Consider the following 25,837-nt stretch of genomic DNA (forward strand, 5'->3'; position numbering starts at 1 on the left):
ATTTTGGATTTTTTTCCCCTTTCCCAGTGTAGACCCCTGAGAGAGTAGTAACTAAGATTATCCAAAACACGTGGTGGGAACACCATCAGTATTTACCAGTCATCACTAGAATTCTGAATATTGTGGGTAAGCTATGGTAAATTTTTTTATTGTCCTTTCTGTAACACATTTAACAGGAGCATTAAAAATAACACTTTTTTTAAATCCTAGATCAGGCTTAACATATTACTGAAATATTTGAACATTTCAAATATTTGAATATTTGAGAAATATTTCTCCAATATTTCTGCCATCTGTCGCAACCATTAATCCATTTGTCCAGAGTCAAGAAGCAGTTTCATCATGCTTGTTGTCATTCATCATGCTTGTTGTCATTCCCTCACCATTCTCATTCAGTTACCAAAACATTTAACAAAGAAAGATTTTTACATTATCTTTTTTTCATCCATATGGTAAGGCAGTATGGCTTGGGGAAAGATGTGAGCTTTGTAACTAGCTAAGCAGTGGAAATCCTGGTTCTAACATTCATGAAGCGTAGGCCTTAGAAAATCACTTTGTCTCTGAAACACTCAGCTTCCTCATCTGTAAGCTTGACTTGCAGGGTGGTAGAAGGGAGAATGTCTCTAGTGCCTCAAATATTGCACCGGGCACATACTGGATATATAGTAAAGGGTGGCTACTGGAAGTCAGGGTTGAATTGAGAAAGATAAGACTTATGGCCACCACTTGCATTTCTTCACCATTTCTATTATACCTTGGTCTTTCTGTCAAGAGGATGATTCATAGCTTTGGGTTTGGAGGGAAACATAAATATTTCAATTCATGCTATGTATATTTTATTATAAAAGAGTTCACAGAAAAAGTATGTGTCTATCCTGGGATCTTTGACCTCTAATTTCCCCATATCAGATACTTTTATGGATACTTTCAGTCAAGTGGTTCCATACAACAATCGAAAAGTAATCACTGGTAGCTCTGTTAACACTGTGGAAATTAATTTTTAGTAATGATAACAGCCAACATTTTTTGACTGGTTACTATGTGGTAGGCTCTATGTAAACCAGTTTATCACCATCATCTCATTTAATCTTTCTGTTAATGCAGTGAGATATGGACTATGCCCATTTCCGAGATGGAGCACTGAGGCCCAGAAGGGTTAAATACCTATTAATAGAGCTATCAAATGCCAGAGTCAGGACTTGATCCCATTGTGCCTGAGCACACTATATACTGTTTCTAATAGCTGTATCTATTGATCCAGCTACCTTTTCTTTCTTTTTTTTTTTTTTTTTTTTACATATATAAACACAAGTGTACCAGCTACCTTTTCTTTTAAATGCATTGTTTCTACTTAGCTTCCAGGTTTTTCTTTTATTCTTACAAAAGAACAAAATAAAAGTCCTTATGTCTGTCTATGTAGAGTTCTATTAGTATTTATTAAATGCAGTTTCAATTAATGGCATTTGGAGCATTGACTGTGCAAAATAGAAACTTTATTATTTCTCGAGTCTTGAGCTTGAAAAACCTGGACCATTTTCTTCCACTGACTTTTTAAAATGTACCCATAGATGGAAAATTCATATTTCATTTGTGTCTTATTTTAGAAAATCAGCAAACATCTATTAGACATCCACTACTTAGCATCCACTAGACCCAGAATTAGGGAAGAGTCATGGACAGAAGCATTTGACATGGTTTTAAAAGAAAGGAAAGAAATCTAAACTATAATGTTCCCAAAGGAAAGTGCAAGTAATTGAGCAAGGCTTTATTTAGATGGCTCCTAGAGATGTTATTTAAACTGAAAACAAAACAAAACTGTGAAAGGCATTTTCATTTCCTTGAGATTTAAAGTGAAAAGTTTGAATTCATAAGGTAGTCTTTATAACTAATCATGCCTTTTGGTACAAGATAGACTGAGCACTCTGCTTGCTCCTCAGGCCCCAGGGGTGCTCACCAGTGGGCACTCTTCTAGTCTGTTCAGTGTGCTACAACAAAAATACCAGACACTGGGTAGCTTAAAGAACAAACTTTTATTTCTCATAGTTGTGGAGGCTGAGAAGACCAAGATCGTGGTGCCTGCAGATTTGGGGTCTGTTGAGGGCCCACTTCCTGATTTGCAGACAGCTTCTTAGCTGTTTCCTCATGTGTGAGAAGAGGCAAAGGGAGCTCTCCCGAGTCTCTTTTATACGGGCACTAATCCTATTCATAAGGGCTCCGCCCTCATGAACTAATCACCTCCCAAAGGCCCCGCCTCCTAATATCATCACCTTGGGGGCTAGATTTCAATATATGAATATTGAGAGACACAATCATTCAGTCCAGAATAACCACTAATCCCAACTTTTGATGGAAGTATGCTGATTGGTGGGACAGAGCAGAAACAGCCACAAAGGAGGAGGCTGCAGCAAAGATGGCGACCAGTCTGCCAAAGGTTATGCTGGAGGGACTCTGGGAGCAGGGCCAGAGGGTGCAAAGGACTGGAATAGGAAGGGAAGGCCAAAGGGAAGGGGTTAGCTGAAAGCTGGTTACGGTGGGATGATGGGGGAGAGCATCTGGACTCTGGCCAGGCTCTGCCTGCTGACAGCCAAATAAGACTTATTTGTTCAAGAACAACCTGGGAAGAACTGGGACTGTTCATGTGAGTGTTGTCACCCCAAGGTAAAGCCCTCTACATTTAAGCATCTGGGGTCCTCTCTGGTCTTTCAAAAAAGTACAAGGCAATGTAGAGAATAGTTAGGGTTACAGAACAGAATGTAAATATGATCAACCAAAAGACTGCAGCATAAATAGGAAAGAGTGGCTGCCTCTGGGTACCGACTGAGGAGTGAGAATGGGGAAGGGGAGGGACTTTTGCTTTTTTTCTTTCAGTAAAATTTTAAACCATTTGTATATTTTACTAAATAATTTTTTTTAAATAACTGCTTGTCAAAAGGTTCAGGATTTAGAATCAAAAACTCTTGGTTCAGATGTCCGGTTTCAGTGCCACTTCTGGTGCCGCGGGCAAGTCACACAGGCTCTCCAAAGCCTGTTTCCTTACCTCTAAATAACACCACGGGGCTTCGGAGCCAGGAAATGTCATCAGGAGGAGTCAATTGAATAATGTGTGTGGAAGCTTCTTGTAAACTGCCGAGAATCAAACAAATGTGAACTCTCCATTATTGTTACTTACTTTATTAGAGGAAGTAGTTAGGTTGAAATTATAGCATGGGTGAGCACGTCTGCATTCTACTTGAGAAAGTTCATGTCATTTCAATCTGTTAAGTGATTTCGGGTCATGAGGAGGAGGAAGGATTAAATTTTTGAGCATCTACTCTCTACCCCACGCTGTTCTGAGTGCTTGACATGGGATTCGGTATTTCTCAGTTTTCCCTCAGGCGATCCCTGACGCGAGGAGAAAAGACTGTGTAGGTCTCCGGGGGTTTAGCCGCTAGTAGAAAAAGTTACGTGACCCTTACATTCTATTCTATAATATGCCTTGTTTGTAATAATTTAACAAATTGAACACTGCTGTTTATTCCAGCTCACCAGCCCTTTCTCTCCTGTGGCCCCACTTTCCCCCTACTGACCACTGGGGTCAGTGGCGGGGGGTGTCCTCCAATTTGAAAAACACCAAGTGCTGTTTGGATGGCCTTATGTCATGCTCAGGACATTGTGAAGTAGGTGATAATATTCCAATTCTGCCCAGCTAGGTTTCAAAGAGATTTGTCCAAGGTCACTTATAACTGGCAAGTGAAAGAACTGTTCACCCCAGGTTTGTTTGATTCCAAAGCATATGCTTTTGCTCAGCCCTGCCTTTAGAGGTGGAAACCCAAATGAACCTTTTATAGAGTTCCATTTTGTGTGTTTGCAAAATAGAATGCAAACATCCTTGTGACTTTCTCCCAGTTTGGGTCCTTACTCATTGACGGTTTTGTCTCTGTTTTCAGCCAAAGCGCCAGACAAACCTATTCAGGTAGTTTATGTGCCCTCACATCTGTTTCACATGCTGTTTGAGTTGTTCAAGGTAAGTGGAATTTAAAAACATGGAAAGAAGTCTTCATTGTAAATTACTTTGATTCAAGGCATAATGGATTCATTAGATTAGCATAAGAAAAAGGTTTTGCATAACCATTTTTAAAATTCTATTTCTGATATCCTGTGGGTTTTATAATTTGTACACTGTGAGATGAAAAATTGCTGTGTACAGTATAGTTTTCATGAATATTAGTACATATTGATTTTTAAACTTAATTGTACCTTAGTGATTTCATGTAAAATCTATACTGTTGTTTTTTTTCACTTATGAGATTAGAGATGGATTTTTAGTTTCCAAACCTGGCAGAGGCTTTTTTGGTGGTAGCCAGATCAAAATAAAAACATGTTTATGCATATTTATGCTTCAGAACATTAACCATGTTAGTGCATTAGTAGTTATTCCAGTACTGACAGATCCTATAGCTCTTTTACATATTTGAATCAAATCAGAAGATCTGAGAGAGGTAGAGATGAAAGATATCGACTGGCTGGACCAAAAGGACCAAAAATCTCTTTAGATTCTATAGCTTAAGCTGTTGCTTTTGTTAACTAGTAGCTAATGGCATTTGAGCTCAAATTCCATTTCTTCCAATGTGTGAAACACTAAATTGAACACCTGAAAAATCAGTTATGCTGATTTCCTTCCAAAAATTAGAATGTTACTGATGTAACACTTTAAGGTTGAGATGGGCATTCAATTGTGAACTTTCTCTTCAGCAGCTGTGGCTTTTTCAGAAGTTCTTTTTAATTGATATTTCTTCTACTTTTTTTCAACCAAATGATTAATTTTTGTGGGAAGCATGAATCCTTTCAGTTTCTCTGCCTTCTTTAGAGAGAAGGTGCTCTATAAATGCAGACTGATAAATAGGATTTAAAGTGCACAAATCAGCCTCTGCACAGCCTCATTACATGTGATAAAAACATTCCTCTGGGTTGAATTGAATAATTCAAATACCCTAAAGCAGAAATAAAAAAAGGAAGGAAAGAAAGAAAAATAAATATGTGGCATGTTGGATGGGGCTAAAACTAAATGAAAAACAAAGTGTCAGGAAAATTTTCCTTGATCTGAACACATGTTTAGCTAAGCTTTTTAGAGGGAGAAAAAAATGCCATATCAATCCAACTAATATTTGCTCCACAAAAGAATTGTTGGGTATAAGTAATCTCGTGTTTGTTTCTTTTTTAAAATTGTGGTTTGTGAGTTGGTGGTATGGTTTATTTAAAAAATGACTTATTATTTTAGAACTCAATGAGAGCAACAGTTGAACTCTATGAAGATAAAAAAGAGGGCTACCCAGCTGTTAAAACCCTTGTTACTTTGGGGAAAGAAGACTTATCCATTAAGGTAACTGCTTTATGTGCATGCATACTTTAATTATCAGTTGATTTAATAGTGTCTAGACATTGAGCAATCAGCGGGAAGGGAAGAAATCTGACATTTATTGAGTGTCTTATTTGTACGTACTGTGCTAGATCCTTGGCTTAAGTTACCTCATTTAAACTTTATTGGAACCCCGTTATTCAGAGAGCTGAACAAGACTTCAATCCCAAGCCTGTCAGATCCTACTTCCCTACTCTGCCTCCTTTGTTTTACACTGTTCACAAAGGAACCATATTTCATTGGGAGGTTCAAAGGGCTTGTACATTTTAGAGTAATCTGGTGTGTACTTTATTTAATGAGTTTATTGCCTCCTACTAACTATAGACTGACTTCCCTTTTTTGATTTTTTTAACATTTTGTACACTGCAGATAAGCGACCTAGGTGGTGGTGTCCCACTTCGAAAAATAGATCGGCTTTTTAACTACATGTATTCAACTGCTCCTAGACCCAGCCTGGAACCTTCAAGAGCTGCCCCTTTGGTAAGCAACTTAAACTGCTGCTGAAGGAGAGATCATTGCCGTGGGGCGGGATTCGGAGAGAACTTCCTGTCTCCCCAGATCATTGTCCTCCTTAAATTAGGATGTTTCCTGTATAGTTTGGAGGAGGGGGAATTTTTTGCCTCAGCTACTTTCTTTGTGACTCCTCTGCACTTAGATTTCTTCTCTAATTTGTGTTTAAGAAACACTCCAAGCTGAGTGCCTTATTCCCAAATATGGAGCAAAAGCATTTCACTGTGGTAAGATTGCTACCAGAATGCCATTTACCATCTAGCACTACCCTTGGAGGGGGTGGAAGTTACCGGTGGGTGAGCAAAGGGACAGCACAAGGTGTAGAGCTGCAGCCTGGTCCTGTGCACCTTGGTGCTGCATACCATAGAGGCTTGAGAATCACCGAGTGCCTTTGAATCTCCACCATCAAATTTGTTTATATAATTAAAATGTTAAATTATAGAAACATTAAATTTTTATATTAAATAACATTAGCGTGAAACATATAGGTGGTGTATGCATTCTCCAAGCCCTTTCTGTCTCACTCTGGAAATAACCTTCAGCCCTATTTAAGACAGTGAGAAAAAGCCTCTGGTTACCATGGTAGCATTTAGATCCTGGTAGGGCCACACTTTCTTCCCCTGCTGAGTGTTTCTAATTGACAAACAACAATTGAACCCTTTGTCATTAAACACAGCAACATATCTATCAGTCTGCAAAATGGTTCAGGGTATAAATTAAGTTTCATTTTAAAGTCCTACCTGACTGATAAGCACATAAGATTATATTTTATTTGTATGAATAAAACCAAACATTTTACATTGTTTATTTGAGACAGTTTGTTAACTCAGCATGTTGGAAATGTAGAAGAAGTCATTTATATCAGATTCAAGAAAATTTATGAAAGACTGAATTTGGAAGGCATTGCCTTGACTAGGCTCCTACTTAAATAAACATCAAAAGACAAAAAGGCACTACAAACAAATCTAGCGCCTTCTCCAGTTGTTTAAAAGGAATGTGGATCATCTCTTCCAGGTCTTAAAATAGCATCCTGAGGATAAATAACTGTTATATCAGAGTTGGTTTTCTTATCTTTTCCTTTTTCTTTTTGAAATCAAACCGGGAAATTCAAGTAAGAGACCTTAACATTTATGTATCTATCCTCCCATTGTATAGAGGAGGAAATGAAGAAACCACCTTGCCCAAGGTCATCCAGCTAATTAACAGCAGAGCTGGTGCTGGCTATGTTTGCGATCTTGCCGGTATACCATGGTGGCCTCTGCTTTTGAAGAATGGCTTCCACTAGCGGCTCTCCCGGTTAGGAAACTGTCTTCAGCTTTAAAGTGGGCGCAGGATACATACTACTAGAAAACAATTTCCTCACCAAACAACTTAGTTTTACACCTCTGTGTCTTGACACATGCATTTCTTTTTTGAGAGTGTCTGCCCAGCTAACTCCTATTGATCCTTTGATACTCTGAGAAAGCTTTCCTGGAACTCACCAAATCGGAGCTCAAGGCCCCTCCTCTGCATTGCATGGGAGTCTGGGCATTGGCCTCAGAGTTCTCAGCTGTTCCTGTTGGACATGAGGGTGGGGTCTGGGCCTTGCTTGAACACAGGAGGCAGATTTCCTCAGGCGTCTTCCTGGAGTATGCCAAGTTCTTTGCTGTGCTTCCTTTAGCCACTACTATGGCTACCTCATCTTCACTGCTGGCCATATTCAGGCAGTCCTAAAGCCCTTAAATGACAGGGTGCGTTCTGTCCCCCTACCCCTGCCACTTCAGTTAGGCCCTACCCTGAGGATCAAGGAGAGGTGTTAGAGAATGGCAGAAATCCATGTAACTTGGTAAAATTGCTGCTCTTAGTAGCCATAATACCAGCTTCCATTTATTTAGTTTTGCTATGCATTAGGCGCTATGCTATGACTTTATGCTTATTATATCATTTATTCCTTATAGCAGCTCTTAGGTAAGCTTTTTATTACATGTTCAGATGAGAAAACAGTCTCAAAGAGTCACACAAACAGTGGATTTCAACTGGGTTCTTTCTGACTCTAAGGCCCAAGTAACCAGAACTCTACATGCACATGACCTGACCCCTCTGCCTGGCTTCCTTAACCTTGTTCAGAGACTTAATTACAGGTGACAAAGCTTGGTAGCACAGCATCTCCCCCACTCCGCTGCCCCCACAAAAGTTATTGAATTTAGTCTCAGTTATTCTCATTGTTCTTACCCATATCTGAGACCTTTTTTTTAAAAAAAGAAAATACCTGTTATTGACAGGTATCTATCAGGGTTCATATGTCCTATATGCCATAGAGATATAGAGGATACTGGAATTTTTTTGTCTCTGAAATATATAAACTACAATATATCAAAATATTGTAGCATTCCCAGAACCTTAGGAAGTTGCCTCTCAGAAAATTTTCAATGTTTTAGTCTTGTTACTGGTAGATTTGAACTCCTGTGCTATGAATTTTCACTTCAAAGAGCAAGGAAATCTGATAATGGAACTTTGAAATGATGTTTAGTTTTGTTATTGGATAAAATTCCATTTGATTTGGGATTTGCTTTTAAAAAAGGGCGAAAACTTTGCTTTAAAATACTAAAAGAACGTTAACCAAAAATTGGAATATTTCTACTATTATCCAAACATATAAGAAGTATTTTTACAGGGTGAAAATAGATTGTCTGCCATAGATGAGCAATGTACATCATTGTAAAGGCTGAATTATTAATTTATTTGATTTAAATCGAATCAAGAATTTATTTTGCTCGTGTGTCAATGGTCCTCATACGAAACATGTTAGCATTTGTGCTTATCTCACTGTATTAATTTTCTTTTCTCTACAGGCTGGATTTGGTTATGGTTTGCCAATTTCTCGTCTGTATGCTAGATATTTTCAGGGAGATCTAAAACTGTATTCTATGGAAGGAGTTGGTACCGATGCTGTCATTTATTTGAAGGTACTACATTTCATTTCTGTTCGTATAAAGGCATCTTTACTTTTTAAAGCCGTAAGTTCTAATCACTAATTGAGAATAGCACTGTATCATCTCTCACATTCAGCTCAGATTTACTTCAGTTTCATGTGAAAGACCGTGCCGTGTTATACCTCACCCTTGATTTTATGTTCAAGTATAGCAAAATATGAAACATGGAGATATAAAAGTTAAAATACTTATTTTTAACACCATAATTCTAAATTGTGATTTTTAAAAATTGCATGTCCATTGAAATGGCTAATCTAAAAGGATGAAGATTTTCATAAATTGAAGTCTTTTATTTTAAAAACTCACTGGCTTTCCAGTGAGTTACAAGAATTCAGGAATCATAATATTATATAAAAGGTGGATCTAATAACAAAGTTCACTGTAGCCCAGTTTTTCTCATTCATTGGTGGTGGTAGACTATTTGGAGCATTTTTTGAATAGGTAATATAGGCACATAATAAAATTTTAAAGCTACAAAAGGAAAAAAAACTAAGTCTCCTGCCACTGGCCCTAAACCACCAGTTCTCTTCCTCAGAGGTAGCCACAAGTCCCAGTTTCTTATGGATCCTCCTAGAGTTGATTCTGCATTTATAAACACATGAGAAAAAAATCTAATTTTCCCCCCAACTTACATGAAATTTCAGCACCTTGCTTTTTTTTTTTTTTTTTTTTTTTTTAGCTTCCAATATTTCTTGGAGATCTTTCCACATCAGTTCATACAGAACTGGCTCATTCTTTTTAACAGTGGAAAAGTATGCCACCACAGGTTGTGCATCCCTAATCCAAAAATCTGAAATCTGAAATGCTCCAAATATCTGAAATCTGAAATGATCCAGAATCCAAATCTTGAGTGGCAGCATGATGCTCAAAGGCCATGCTCATTGGAACATTTCAGATTAGGGATGCTCGGCCAGTAAGTCTAATACAAATATTCCAAAATACCTCCAAAATTTGTAATTGGAAATGCTTCTGGTTCTGTGCACTTTGAATAAGGGATTCTCAACCTATATATGTGATACCATAATTTAACCAGTTATTTGAAGTGTTTATCTTTGATGCCAGTGCATCCAAATGATGTGATATTTGATATCACTTCATGCTGTATGTTTATAAGTATGATATGTATAAGACTTTATTTCTTCCTGGGCCCTTTGGGAGAACAGTTGCCTACTGAACAATAGTGTTTAGTCTAAGAATATATAGTCAAAATAGTTGAGCATCTTAAAGAGGTATTAATGGAGTTAAAATATGTTTTGTTCTGGTCATGTGTACTTCAGTACTGGTTTTGAATGAGTGAATGTTTTCATTCCTTTAAAAAAAGCTTTAATTTTTTCCTGGCCAGGCTAAGTAAACTACTAAAATATAATTTTGATGTAATTTCAGAAATATGTGTTAAGGTTTCTGATATCTTAAATAGTAAAATTTAAGTAAGTATTTCACATGAGAAAAATGCCACTATGGACCTTTGGTGCATATTTTTATTTTTCCAATAGGCTCTTTCAAGTGAATCATTTGAGAGACTTCCAGTTTTTAATAAGTCCGCATGGCGCCATTACAAGACCACACCTGAAGCTGACGACTGGAGCAATCCCAGCAGAGAACCTAGAGATGCTTCCAAATATAAAGTTAAACAGTAATGTACCACTTTGATTTCCATTATAAAGTATCTGATTTGTCCCCAGAATGTATTAATACCATCTAGATGATTGACTGTTACTTGCAGCTAAATTTTCTTTACAGTTTTATCACTGGAAAAGCAAAGCGATCCCTAGAAAAAGAGAGATTGGAGCACTTTTTACCCCAGACAGAAAGATAGCAAGAATCGGGTAGCCAGAGTAGCCATTCAAATAGAGGTCCCACTGTTCTAGGAATTCTTGCACCATAGAGGTATTAGCAACAGAGAGCAGGGCTTTAGCTTGCCATGAATTTTGTTTAAAAAGCAATTAAGTTTGTCATCATCCTTAGAGATTGACAGATGAATGTTTACAGAAATGTTGTGGCTTGAAACTGAAAAAAATGAAGTTAAAATTTTCAGTCAAGATAAACACAATGTGGTCTATCCATACAATGGAATATTATTTGGCCTTAAAAGGGAAGGACATTCTCACATGTGCTACAACATGGATGAACCTCGAAGTCATTATGCTAAGTGAAATAAGCCAGGCGCAAAAGGATAAATACGTGATTCCACTTATGTGTGCTATCTAGAGTAGTCAGATTCAGAGACAGAAAGTAGAAGTGTGGTTTCCAGGGCCTGGGCGTTGGGGAGAGGAAATGGGAGTTGTTTCATGGGTACAGAGTTTCAGGTTGGGAAGATGAAAACGTTCTGGAGATGGATGGATGGCAATGGTTGCACAACAATGTGAATGTACTTAATGCCAATGAGCTATACACTTAACCATCATTAAGATAAGTTCAATGTTATATATAGTTTATCACAATAAAAAAATTTAAAAACAAAGATTATCACAGAATAAAAAGTTTCACTAGTTTATGATAATAAGGAACATAATCCAATCTTTGGCTTTCAATTTTTTTCTTCTGATTGTCTTTAAGCTCCAACTCTACTAGCAACAGTAAGGATTCTGTTTCTTGGTTTCATTTAAGATAATCTTTTATTAACAGAGAAGTAGTATATGTGCATTGTAAAAAATTAGACAACATAAATAAGCCAAAAAAGAAAGAAACCACTGTGTTCCCACAAGCCAGAGATTGCCACTACTGTAGCTTTTTGTATGTTCTTCCAGATGTTTTGTTATTTGTGTGCACATGTATTTTTTTCCCCAAATGAGATCACACTGTTCATACTGTTTTACAACTGGCTTTTGTTTCATTTAACCATCCCCACCTTTCCATGTCAATAAACTTTCATCTCATTCTAATTCCTCTGATTTATCTAAACTGAGATCTCTTCCAGGACCACATAATACATCTGGGTAATCTTAAGTTGTTTTTAAGCTAGTACATTTTGTTGTTCACAGACCATGTCAGTTCTCTTGCAAAATGTCCCACCTTGATTTGTTTGCTTCTTTGAAATGTCATTTGGCTTGTTCCCCATTCCCTTTATTTCCTATAAACTAGAAGCTGATTAAAGGCTAATGGAGCAGTTTTTGCTAGCATATTCCATAAGCTATTCCAAAACAGTATTCCAAAACTGTTGCATTACACTATGAGACCCATGATATCTGGTTGATCCACCATTAAGTGATGTTAAGATAGACCATAGTTTAAGTGATGGCTGTCTGATCCCTCCTAGGCATAGTTATTTTTCCTTTTTTTCACTAGAAAGTAATCTATGTGGTATTTTGGCACTATACAAATGTATCCTTACCCATCAGCGATTCACCTAATGGTTTTTACCCCCATTGATTATTTTGGCTCGATTTCAAGGTAAGAAGTTGGGTTAAAAGCCGCCATAAATGATGACAAGTGAGTTTATGGCTTTGTCATTTTGAGTATTAAGGATATTATAGATTTTTATTACTTTGATATGTTTTAATCAGTACTTATATTTATTGAAGCATAACAGATAATATTGAAGTGCACAAATCTTAAGTTTACAGCTTGATATATTTTTATATCTGTATTTGTAGTGCCCCAAAAGACACCTTCCAAATCAAATTCCTCTCCCTTCCCACTCTCCACCATGTAACCATTTTTTGTCTCTGTCACCATAGATTCTCTTCTTGAACTTAAAACAAAAGTAAATATAGTGTGCTCCCTTTTTGTATCTGGCTTTCTGCAAGTTTCATTTATGTTATTGTACATAGTGGTGCTTTTCCTTTCTGATGCCTAAATTGGTGCACCTTTGGCCAATGGGAGCTATTTCAAGCTGGATCCTCTGTATTCTATTGACATAAAACCATTAATCTTCAAAAGTTTTCTAGCCCAAGATGATATTCCAGGCTCATCTTATATCTTCTGTGCCCCTGTCCTGGAATCAACCATTTCCCCCAAGGAGACCTATTTATTTTTAATCAGTATTGGAGACTGTAATCTGGGAGTTGAGAGTGTGAGAGTGTTCATTATATCTTTCCTAGGCCCTTTTTATGGACAAAGATACACACAAACACACACACATATAATGTTCATATTGATATTTTTATTTTCTTAACATTGCAGTTTCTCCCTAATATATTTTAATTGTATATATTTCTTCTTACCCCGAAAACCTTGACTCTTGACATCCCCAACATAATGCAACAGAAAGATATTTGTATATAAATATGTTAATAGTTTATATATCAATAGCTTTGCAATTTTGTACTATTATAGTAGAATTGGTCTTTTCTGATAAGTGATATAAAGGGTACCTATACTGGTGTTTATTTTTTTCTATGGAGGTGTCATGATGGATGTCAGTGCATTATTGCTGCACTGGCCACTCATCTCAAATGACGAAATTTAGAAGAGTTTGGTTTGTACACACACACACACACACACACACACACACACACCCCATTCGTGGCTGAGATTAAGGTAAATCAACTTGAAATACCTGGATCAGATCAATTTCCCTCGATTCCATTTTCACTCTGTGTGTAAGTCAAATAGCACGTTCAGCATCCTTGCGACTAATTAATTCAAACTATTGTGCTGATAGGTGGAGTAATTTGAGTAGTGCAGAAGCCATCTTTATAAATAATAAAGGTCCATTTTGGTTGCAAAAGGTAGCCTTAAGTGAATATTGTTTTAAAGGTGATTCTAAAACTCTAAATAGCTTAGCAGGTTGTATGCTAATTATGAGCCTTAATTTCTAATATGTTATTAGACAGACAAATTTTAGTAGAAAGCCATTTTTAAAAGTCTAAAATGCTTAGCCTGACAATTAAAATTGCTAAACTATACAAATAAAATAATTGGTACATATTTGGGGAAAGTATTTAGTAGGTATGATAAATTCACTAGGTGTTTATACGTGAGAAATTCTAAGAAAATTTATTCTTAAGGAAAATTTTCTTAGAAATTGTAAGGAAATGTATTCGCTAAACAGTTTTTTAGTAACAGCTTTAGCGAGATTCACATACCATAAAATTCACCCTTTTAAAATATACAGTTCAGTGGTTTTTAGTGCATTCACCGAGTTGTGCAACCCTCCCCACTATCTAATTGTAGAATATTTTCATCACCCCAAAAAGAAACCTCATACCCATTAGCAATCACTCTCCATTTCTAATCAGGATTTTAACTGAGAGTAAAGAACTGTTTTAAAGTATATGTAAGTAATTAAGTGGTAATTCTTTTTCTGTAGTAACCATAAAAAATAATTCAGAGATAAGGCAAGGGTTTTTGGATTATCACTATAGCTAAATGTTCTAAGTAGTCTTGGTTAAAACAGAGGGGGTTGTACTCATAAACTCACTGTGGATATTCCCATTATTTTCTTTGTAGGGACAAGATCAAGACTAATAGAACTTTCTAGAGAACTGAATGCTCTGATCCTCTCTGTGAAGAAAGATTGTCATCTGCAAGTCAACCAGAGAGGACTCCTTCCACCAACTCTGAGCGTGGCACCATAGTTATTCCTAGTGCTTGAATATATATTGTCTCCATACCAGCTGGACCTTTCCACGGAGTTTTTCCTGTAGTTACTTCAGATCTTCCACTAAAGTAGTAACTTGAGTAATTTTGCATAGTATCTTGCTGTGGTGTGGTTGGCGCCTGTCACAGAAGAGCACAGAGCCTCCCTGGAGCTCTTGTGCCCTCCTGCTCTCCATCTCGTCAGTCATTGTAGAGTCTCTAGTGTCTACAGTGCCCCCAGGGTTTGAGCTCCTCCCCCATTCCAGGAACAGCAGATCCTACTGTTGCTCTTTGTGACCAAATACCGTATTTGTCCCAAACCTCCAACTAGGGCCTCGGGAACCTGGAGGTGGAAGACATCAGCTGAGCATGCCTTGAGGATTCAGTCCCAGGGCCCTTCCTCTCTCCTGTGCATCCCTCCTCCATTCTCTGATTTAGACTCTGCCTTCTTCTGTCTGATCGGATTCTCATTGTGAGGTGTGGCTACTTTCATGTTAGATCTTACTCGTTGATGCCTTGGTTTTATTTTAAAAATCGTTCATGTATTTCTGTTGATTAAAGTGCTCCAAAAGTTATCTTGAAATTTTTCACTTAACTGCTGCTTGGTTTCACAGATCTTAGGTGAAAAGTTGCCTCCTAGTCAGTATCAAGTTTGTAGAGTGGGAAGTGGAGTTTTTATGCTTCTGTCAGACTTTCATCAATCTAATATTATACCTTTGTCATATTATACTCCTTTGTAGTCTTCTAATGAATTGGATTTTCCTGTGTGATGCACTTTACTAGTTGTAAAATAGACTATCTAGTTGCTGTTGAAAAATGCTCTAGGTCTTCATAATTTTCATTTTCATTAATTTTAGCCAGTTTTAGAATTGTCAGTGCAATCTGATTTTCACAATCCTTTATTTTAGCAGTAAAAGTTGAAAGTAGCAATTGGTAGAGGGCTTGGATAAGGAAAGAGGAATGATGTTATATTTACCGTTAGAAATAGAAGCCATCTAAGAGTCCAGATTAAAACCAACATCTTACACAGCTCCACAGGATGTGCTTCTCTTCACGACAGTTTTTCATATGTATCATCTACTCTGCCTTCTGCCCTCTTTTTTAATGTTCATGTAAACGTTTCAGTCCAAGTTTTAAGTATTGAGTCCACTGTTTTAGAAGTTTTAACTTGCTAACTATTCCTCCTCTTTTAGTCATTTGATAATATCAATGCACCTGTCCCCAGTGCCACAGCAGTGGGGGATTTTTCCCTAGGAGGAGTTGTGCTCTGACCAGCTGCATGTGTCTCTGTTACATCTCTATTTCTCTTAGTTTCTCTGAGTCTGATTTTCTTTCATTTCTTTATATTACCTGAGCTTATGATAGTTCTCTTCATCTTTAGAAAGATCTCATCTCTTCCATCCCTAGAAGCATCTCAACAGGGAACTCATATATAATGAGTCAGGTAAAAGAAATACCAATGTACTTCTGAGAGAATGGTTAAGAGATGGGTCGTATGTCAGCCAGTTGGTTTGAGGACCGACCAAGTCAGTGTCTGCCAGATGAGACTGTTCCATGTGATTATTTTTGTGTGCTGTAAAAGATTTAAAAAGAATGGTCCTTAACATTTAAAGACCCTAGCTTCCTTACAAACATTAGATAGTATATCAGTATCTAGGCCTCAGTTTCCCACCATACTCCTTTATATTTTCAAGTCTGATACACTGTAGGAGAAAGGAGACAATAGATTTAAGTCATGCTACCCACGACCTTGTTCTGGCAGTGTCTTTATTGTTTGCTACACCCTCATAAGCAGCACATGGAAGGGTTAAATATGGAAAATGTGTAGAAAAATCCTGTCACATTCTTCCCTTGTACAAGCCTTTTTCAAAATAAAGATGTATTTCAGTGTTGTGGTACCCTAATCGGTAGTCTTTTACTAACATACTTTTTAGCTTACCCATCTCCATCTGACTTGGACTTAATCTTGCTTTTCCTGTCTTTGTTTTCTCCGTTAAGAATTTGTCTTTGCTTTTAAAGTAACCACAAGAAGAGTTTCAGGAACATCTTGCATTCTCACAGTTTACCAAGTATTTATTTATCACTTTTCATCAGCTATCTATGATTCTCTGAACTTACATCCTCTAGCTGTTTGCTGGCTTTGTCTATAAGCAAATGGTGAGATTTTTATATATAGGTTGTAACATAAATAGACATTGACCCTTTTTCAGCTCAATTCTTTCCCTATCCTCTGTATTCCCCTCTCATTTACTCTGTTTTAAGTATTTGGGGGTCCATGTCTATTATTTGAAATCGTGCCTGTCACATAGTAGGTATTTAATAAATATTAGTTGAATCAAAGAATGAAAACTGACAGACATTTACCTTAGGTTGTGGAGCAACATCTAGTTCTTAAACCATCATTGCCTCCAAATTAAAAATAATTCAGGGCAGGAGCTGTGGATGGACTGAAATTTCCTTTCTGTAGTGCTAAGTGATGACTTTAAACTGTAGAGAAATGAAAGAAAGAAATAGGGATGGATCCACAGGAGCCACCTGGTCCTTTCTGTCTCTGATTTTGGCTCCTTAATATAGGGGTTCTTTTCATCCAAACATCATGTGGTTTTCCAGCGTTGCTTATAGATGCCAAAGAACTTTCACTTACATAACCCCTTTGATCCTTATGATGCTATGAGATGGATCGTGCAGGTGTATCTTTATTTTTCATATGAATCCCAAGACTTAAGTGGTACAAAGGTGGCCTGGTAAGTGAATGGAAGAACCAAAGTGAGCAGCTGGGTGTTCTCGCTCCTAGGCTAGTGCTTTGAACAGTACACCAGGTAATTCACATTATCTCTTTTGAGGAATTTCCTGGGTATACTAATCCTCAAGGGTAAGCTCTAAACCAAAAATTTTCTATTGTGCAAGGTAATTCTGTTCAAGTGAGGTTTTCTTTTGTGTGTTTCCATTTTGGCATAGTTAGAAGAGATAATCAAATGGATTTGGCAGCTTTTACCTAGAAAGACAGGCAACTTAAACTGTATAGGTAATTACGAGAGTTATTTAGACTTAATTCTATGTTTGAATGAATTCAGTGTTCACTGCCAGCCTTTTCATACAAAGACTCCGCTTTTATCTTTCGGTGGACTGGATTACAGCTTCGGTTAGATTTTTCTTGCATATTTACAAATGTATTTCTGTTGCCGTTCCTTATGAACAATAACTTGGCTGGCTATTGGATTCTTGGATCAGATCCATTTTCCCTTGATTCTTTGGAGCTGTTGCTTTATTGTTGTCTAAATCTGGTGGTGCTGAGATGTCTGAATCCAGACAGATTTTTCTTCCTCTCTTGTGAATGCCCTGCTTGTTCACCTGGATACTTGTGATTCTTTGTTTATTCTTGAAATTCAGTAACTTTATTTGGGTATGTCTCAGGATTGACTGTTGTCTGTTGGCTTTTCTGGTGCACAGTGAGCATTAGATATTGTCACTTAAGGCCTTTCTGCATTTTGTATTGGTTTATTCTCTCCTCCTCAAGGATTTGTCCTTATGTTGGCTCTCTGTTAACTGTCCTTCATATTTATCCCTAGATGGCTTTCATCGCCTTATCTTTCTTCATGCTGTGGGATTTTTTTTCTCAAGTTTTGTCCTTGTCATTGACTGACTCAGTTTTCTGTATCATTGATTCTGGGCCTTGTTGCTTATAATGTTGCTTTCACTTCTGTTTTATTTTTTATCTGTCTTTCCTTAGCTCATTATGTTGTTCTCTTTGATTCCTTATTTCATTTCTTTGAGGTCTGGACTATTTTATCAGAGATTTTTGTGGTTTCCAAACTCATTCTTTTTCCACAATGTATTAATATGTATCTGTCTTTTGCTTCTTTCATTCCTTTCCTTGTATTGTTTTGCTTTTATATTGCTGCACAAGTATCATGCTGACCCTTTCTGCTTGTTATTTGTCTTTGCATGGGACCAATTCTATCTGCCCCCAAACAGTGTGGGTAAATCCTTCCTGACTCCTCCTTTTTGAAGTGAAACTTTTTTGAATGATCACCTGAGCACCCAAACTGTGATGAGTTGTAATGGTGGAAACTGTTTTTGGTTTTCATTCTGCTATTTGGATGTAGGGGAATAAGGAGTGATGCAAAGTGTCTCCTTGGGATATGTTGTCTCTAAGTGCCTTCTGTGGATGCTGTTGAATCCTCTGCCCCGGGGGTGGCCAGGTCCCACTGGGAGAAAGGGATTCCCTTTACATTTCCCCATTCCTACTAGTTGTCACCCTGGCAAGGGTGCGGTAGGTTTCTGCTTGTGCTCTGCTGGATCATATGTAGTTAGCATTTGTGCGATTGGCTCCTGAGTTACTGTTTCTCCTTTGCTCCTGCTTCCTGCCACACTCTCCCTCTTTAGGATGCCAGAGGGAATGAACACAAATGGTGCATCTGAGATCTGAACCTCCCCTCCTCGTTTTTGTTTCTGGAAACATGCCCACGCAGAGCAGAGTGCACTCAGCTTCTTCTGACTGCTGCCAGTCCCTGTTAAGCCAAGTTAAGAAATGATTGGTAGAGTTCTTGGGAGCCTTCTCATGAACTGCCCAGTAACTGTGGCCTGCTGGAGACTGGGAGAAATGCCCGGCAAATGCGAGAAGCCCTCTTTGTCTCAACTTCATTGTATCTGTCAGATACTCCCCTGGAGTCCCCGGTATGAGGTTGTGGCTTCATTATAGATAGCTTCTTGTTCAACTTTTGGATGTGTGTTTTGGAGGGCAGGAGCACTTATATAAACATGCATTTATCCTGTCATGTTTCCCAGCAGTCCAGGTGCTTAAACATTGACTTTAAAGATAATGTCCTTTATAATCTATATGTTAGCAAACAGAAGGAGCCAATATTGCCAGCAGGAAGGGACCATTAACAATTTAATCAGTACAGGATTTTTGTTTGCTGTTCTGCGTGGAAAGATAACTTTTAACTCAGGTTCCTGTCTCATTGATTAGAGAGATCTGTACCTCCTGGTTTGAAAATCAGGGACATGTGACATTTTAATGAAGTTATCAGCCATTGATAATTATTAATTAGTTGATTAAATATGATAGAATATTTCAGGCTAGCACATCATCAGAGTTATCAAGAGACATTTAAACTCGTCTTACAAGTTGCTAGTTGAGCTGTCCCACTGAAGGGATTAACCCTTCTGAGAGCTTTACTGTCACACAGGTTTTCATACCTGTCATTTCAATCAACCCATTTTAAGATTTGGTTTATTAAGAAATAGAAAAGTGTTAAGCTTTCATCAGAGTTTTTTGTTGTTGTTGTTGTTAGTCACCAATATATATTCAAATGGTCTGTAGACCTGGGGCCTACCACCAAAGCACACCCAGTTAATGTTTTAAAAGTGTGTTTGTAGGAAGATCACAGAGGATGGGGATTTTATTTGTCTGGTTTGTAGGATTGACATGTCCTTGCCTCCGTGGTCAGCAGATCACCACTAGCCAAGCAGCAGCAAACTTTTGTCACCTTCAGAGTTCCAGCGTAATGATTAAGGAACACGAATGACAGCCTTGCTGTAGTCACCAACCTCTACCCTAGGCAGTACCTTCCCCAGAGGCCAGAGTTTTTGCCCTAGTGTCTGTCCTGGTGTGAAATGGAGAATTGAAGACAGGTACCCACATGTAAGAGAGACTGATGAACTGAAGGTGGCAGACAGAGGAGTCCTATGAAGGAAAGCTATGTTCAGTCCTCCATTTAGATAATGTCCATTGTCTGCTGTGTGCTAGAAACTCTGCTAAATGCTAGGCACGTGGCAGTGATCAAAGCAGACAGAAATCCCTGCCTCATGAGCCCATTGTCCTATTAGGGGAGACAGACTGGAAACAAAATCAGGAAATTGTATAGTACAATTGGGAGATAAGTGCTATGGAGAAAAATAAAGCCAGGAAGGGAGATGCCGAGGGCAGCTTCAGACCTTCTAAATGTTGTTTTCATCATGGACAAGTATGTTCCTTAGAGGAGGAGGTATCAGTGATTTCTGAGTTCTTTTCACCTTTGTATTTATTGATCTGAATTTGGAGAGTCTGTCTTCTGTGCCTGGCTCTGCAGGGGACCCCATCGAGGTCCCTGCACAGTGGCTTTGGGAAGACAGAATGGACTGAGCTCGTTTCAGTTTATTGTCTTGCTGACCAATGGGGAGCAGTGGTCGATGAGAGGATTCGGCTTTTACAATCAAATTTCATTGAACAGTGTGGGCTGCTGTTTCCTCTTAACAAAAACACAATTACAGCAGGTTCTGGGCCTGTCTTTTTAGGACTTCAGAAATCATTATTTAAATACAAGCTTTAAGATCTGGATGATGATGTTGGAGCTAAAATAGCTACTTGTCAGAAGGAGAGACCCTATTTAACATTTCCAAACTCGTTTTAGAGGTGGAGGAAAGGATTATCCAAGAAGGCTTCCCTCCTAAACCTGAAAACTGTAGTCAGCTGTATTCACCCCCCGGAAATGAAGAAAGCGATATTTTGGTCACAGAATTTTTGAGAAACCTCTCTTTCCGTCTTTTCATCTGTCTGTAAAATAGGGACATGAATTCTCCATGATCCCGGTGATAGGGTTACGGTGGCCAAGACACGGGCTGTCACTTTGTGTGTGACACAGGTGGCACTCCACAGCTGTCCCTCTTTCCCCCAGAGAGAACATCAAAGCCACAGTGGGCACTCACAGTTCTCTACACTTGCCTGGTCGCCCCTGGGCTGGAGGTAGGGCTGAGTTGAGTTAAATCTCCAGCAGGGGGAGGTTTAACTGACTGGAGAAGATGGGGTGCATTTAATTATTCCCATCAGTAGGGCCAATTTGTCACCCTTTAAATTAACTTATTTTCATATAAGCAAAAGCACCTTGGGGCATCATTACTGAAAGTCTCCAAGAAATTATCTGATACAGTTATGTGCCTACATTAGAAGAAAGCCCCCCCCTTTATCTCGCCTTAATATCCCTTAGTGTTTTAATAAGTCCAAAATGCATCCAGTGTGTGCATTTCTTTTCATAAAACACCCATGGCGGAGAATTGACTTCAGTTCTCTCCATCTCTTCCGCTTCAGTGTCGGGGCAGCATACCTCCCAATTGGAAGTGGTGACTTTAGTCCTTGCTAGAGGTCTGCTTGTCTCTTGAAAATGCTAAGAAGCAGAGCTTGATGTCTGGAGGCCCATGGTCTAATCTAGACTATTGGGCATTTTTTAAAATGGTAGAGCACTGAGATAGTAAATTTGTGATAATGCTGAATCCAGGAAGCTTATAGTGGAAAGAGTATGAACTTAACCTGAAAAATATTTCTCTGTTCTATAAATCTCTCAGTGACATTTGGATTAATCAAGCATAATTAAATGTAGTTAGATTTTTGTCAGATTGTAGTTCAAAATAATATTCATCTATGGAGAGGGTAATATATTCTGTAGAAATTTTATTAAGCACTTTAGTTAAGCAAACACTAAGGAGAACAAAATCAGCCGCAGGAAGGTTAATTACTAAAAAAAACACAAAGTATAGTAGATTATGTAAATCATTTTAATTTTGAATACCATGGCTTGAGTTTTAATTTACATAGAGAGGTATTTTGGATTTGTTTTTCACATTATATTTTCCAAAAGTACAGAATTGCAATTGCATTCTTTAAAAGTTCTACTTATTTTAGGATTCCATTAAGTTTGCTGTTATTCATGTTATAGTTTCCAAATGTGAAGAATTACAGTTGCATTCTAGCTAATTATTTTAGGATTCCACTAAGTTTATGTAAATTGTAAGAACTGTATTTTTAGTTCTTTATAAGTGATGGTTGTAAGAGAAGTATCGGGAGAGAGAATGTGTGTGAAAGCCTCCCGTGTGTGTCTGGGCTCACAATAAATGTTCATTTAAAAGAAAAAAAGTAACAAAGGTAAAACAAGAGTTTAGACTATAGTGATAAATCTTTTTATTTTAGTAATTTCTTTAAAAGAAAAGGTAAAGAGAACAAATTGATTTTATATGTATATTTTTTTGTACTCAGATAATTACGTTTTCACTACCCTAGCCTGTCTCAGGGAATAGCCTTTGATAAGAATCCCACGGAAATCTCTGGAACTTTAGCATGGTGTGTTCAGATCTGATAGTTCTTATCTAAATTTCAGAGATAGAGTTTAAAAAGTATCACAATCTCAGGAGCATAAGATTATCCAAGAAACCTGAACCTTGCTCTTTTCATGATAAAGGACAACCAAATTTCCTTTGTCTAGAAGGTAAACAAAGATCTCTGTATCATGCTTCTCTGAGATTCCCATAGAAAAACCCTGCAATTTGATTTTGTTTGATAATTTTGCTTCTTAGCTTTTCAGTGAGGATTGTGTTTTCCATTAGGACTGATTCCTTTGGGGATAAACTTTCACTTAAAAGAACATTCCATTAAATAATTCTAACTTCTGTTAACTTAAAAGTGGCATGTTCATGTGAATTTTCTGGCTAACTGTTACAAATGGGCCAAAACAGCACAAATGTCAAAGATCATATATATACAAAGCGATGTTTGCCCTGCAGCTAGCAAAGTAAAGAAATGTCTAATTCTGATGCATCGAACTGATTTAATTGTTCTCCAATTCATCTTGGTGTTCCAAATTGGTTGAAAATGGCAGACTTAGAGTGGAATGCTTATTAATAACAGAACTACTTAATGTTTTAAAATATTCTTACCTTGAGATTCTTTTTGAGGGAGTAAAAAGAATATTAACATTTAATTCTAACTCTGTTCTGGCTGTTCACATAATGCTAGACATTTAAAAGGCAGTTACAGAAGTTAAATCCCATTGGAAGTCAGTGGCGTGGTGTCATAGGAGTTTGTGAAAACAGGTAGGATGAATATAAAATGTTCTATTGTTGTTTATATCATGGCACCCCTTTCTCACAAATTCCATTTTCTTTTTGCCGTCTGAACTTATAATCGTGGGTAACCTCAATCCGTATTTTAAAAGGTACTATATATTTACAGTAAAGACTTGGCTTATGCCTTTATCTCTAAAAAGTCAAGGTAATATCCCACATGTTTAATTACAATGTTTTAGAATCTTTACAGCTAAGGCTTATAACTGTAGGCATCTTAAAAAACTTGAGACTGCCTGCAACTGAAGAGGAACCAGGTAGAATCTTCTCGGCCTCGCTCGCTGACTGCTCTCAGGAGGCAGGTTTTGCCTGGCTGTCGCAACAAGCATGCAAAGCAAAATAAAAGGGGCTTGACAAGGTCCTAGATCTGTTCCCTTCTTCCCTAGATGCCTGGGTAACACTTCCTGGGGAACGCATCACATTAAGTCCTTCGGTATCTTGCTTTTCATTTTGAAAAGTTCCTGTTAGAGCTGATATGTGATTTTGACCAATAAGTTGTACATATACATAAAAACATTTTTTAGATTAAACTAAATGTATCTTGACTCTTGAATGGACAGCCAAGGCAAGGTTTACCTAGAAAATATAAAGTACTGAGTATTTAAAAATTTTAAATTGACTTTATTCCGTGTGGGCGAATTGAGATTTATTGCCTCCTTTGTTTCCATTACATTCCTTGTTAGAATTATGATTCTCTCTTCTCAATTACAACATTTATACCCATGAGTCTGAGTCTGACCTGGTTCGCTTCATGCCTCTGTCAGCTTAGTTACGGTGATAAATGTACACACATGTTCACTGTTCCCAAGCATCTTTGTTTGTAGAATGGAGCCTGGCCCCCCAAGTTCTGTAGCCTGGCTGGTAATGCCCTGTCATGAGTGAGGGATGACTTTGTTTTGAGACAATTTGTCATTCCGTGTTCCATGGAGAAAAGTGTTTTGTTGTGATTGTTGGAAAAACATGGCCAGAGAAGTGTGTGGCTCAGATAATGTTCCCCAGAAGTTGCAGCGCAATCTGTGGTGTCCGTCATAGCCAAACTAGTCCTGGAGCACAGGGACAATTCTGTACCCCAATAATCAGAACAATAAAAGTGGTAGTTGTGATTCTTGGCATTGGCGTGGTGTTTTCTAAGCCCTGGTCTATATTCTCATCACTCCCACCTATAAACATCGTCTTCTCTCTCTCTCTCGGGTTCTGAGATTCAGTACATTAACAGCACCAAGCACCTTTGCAAGTTGCTGGAAATGGATGCTTACTTAAATTCTTATGATTGATTGAAGGAAAAATAGGTTATTTGGATTCTCTGTAGCAGGGAACATTGAGGTCAGCTTTTTAGGGGGAATATGCTATGAGCAAAATATTAGAAAGCTATTAGTGGTATTTTTCAAAATGTGGTCTGTGGATAGGGGAAAGAAGGCCATATAATATATGGTCCAAGTCAATATACTTTTGAGACTGAGAAAGAGCACTATTAGTAATTTTGCTGTCAACTGTATAAATAGGAATAAACCAGGACTGCCTTGGGCAAACTAGGGTGGCTTGGCCATGGACCACCTCTGCCAGAATTACCTGAGATGCTGGTTAAACACAGATTCCTGAGCTCTACCTCAGCTCTTCTGAGTCAGATTCTCTGCAGTAGAGGCCTAGGAATCTATATTTTAACAACCTCCCACCCCCAGGGGAATTCTTTAAAAAGTTAACTTTGCAAACTACTGCTATATAGAATATTCAGAAGATAAACGACTAGAATTTTTCATTTCAAGGGCTGTTGTTTCCAGGGCCTCTTACAAGGAACTGGGCAGTACCAATACCTGAACCCAGTGCCTCCAAAGACATTTGGCTGCAGCTTTGTGCTTCCCAAATAATTAAGAGATAGCATCTTCTTGTTATTTAGCAATATGTCATTCTTTTACTAAACATTTAGTGGTGAAGAGGTATCTTTTAGTTTTTAATTGGAAAACCACATAACTGCTATCTTTCATATTTATATTGAGAAAACAAAAGTTTTTGAAAATTTGAGGCAAATACCTGAGTTTGGATGATTCTTGGTGAGTTAATGTCAGGAAATCATGTTTGGTTTTGTTCAGCTACCAGCTAGCTCTGTTAGCTGCGCCTTAGTTTCCTCATCTATAAAATTAGGGAGTTGAGGCCAGGTGTGGTGGCTCACACCTGTAATCTCGGCACTTTGGGAGGCTGAGGCAGGAGGACTGTTTGAGACCAGTGTGAACAACATAGCGAGAACCCATCTCTACAAAAAATTTTTCAGATATTAGCCAGCTATGGTGGTGCACACCTGTAGTCCCAGCCACTCAGGAGGCTGAGTCAGGAGGATCACTTGAGCCCCGGAGTTTGAGGCTGCAGTGAGCTATTATCATGCCACTGCACTCCAGACTCCTGTCTCAAAACAAACAAAAAAACATAAAATTAGGGAATTGGACTACATAGAGTCCAAGGCTCTTTCGGGGTTTCACATTTATGGTGTTCTTTAAAAACCTAAGATAGGAAGCTATTAGTAATCAGCTACTTTCATGTTGTCATATATTTTGCCCAAAGAATATAAAACCAG

General features: G+C 37.9%; 1 protein-coding gene across 1 annotated transcript in view; it reads left to right on the plus strand.

Moving 5' to 3' along the window:
• PDK3 (pyruvate dehydrogenase kinase 3) overlaps positions 1-24,374 on the plus strand; it is a 74,930-nt gene extending 50,556 nt beyond the window's left edge. The window contains exons 7-12 of the mRNA XM_012784586.2: positions 3,927-4,003; positions 5,258-5,359; positions 5,765-5,875; positions 8,737-8,850; positions 10,371-10,510; positions 14,269-24,374. Coding sequence (XP_012640040.1) covers positions 3,927-4,003; positions 5,258-5,359; positions 5,765-5,875; positions 8,737-8,850; positions 10,371-10,510; positions 14,269-14,299 — 575 coding nt within the window. The 3' untranslated portion in view covers positions 14,300-24,374. The remainder of the gene's footprint in view (positions 1-3,926; positions 4,004-5,257; positions 5,360-5,764; positions 5,876-8,736; positions 8,851-10,370; positions 10,511-14,268) is intronic.
• Positions 24,375-25,837: the final 1,463 nt, after the last annotated feature.

This window comes from Microcebus murinus, chromosome X (genome assembly GCF_040939455.1).
Source record: "Microcebus murinus isolate Inina chromosome X, M.murinus_Inina_mat1.0, whole genome shotgun sequence".
NCBI classification, from domain to species: domain Eukaryota; kingdom Metazoa; phylum Chordata; class Mammalia; order Primates; family Cheirogaleidae; genus Microcebus; species Microcebus murinus.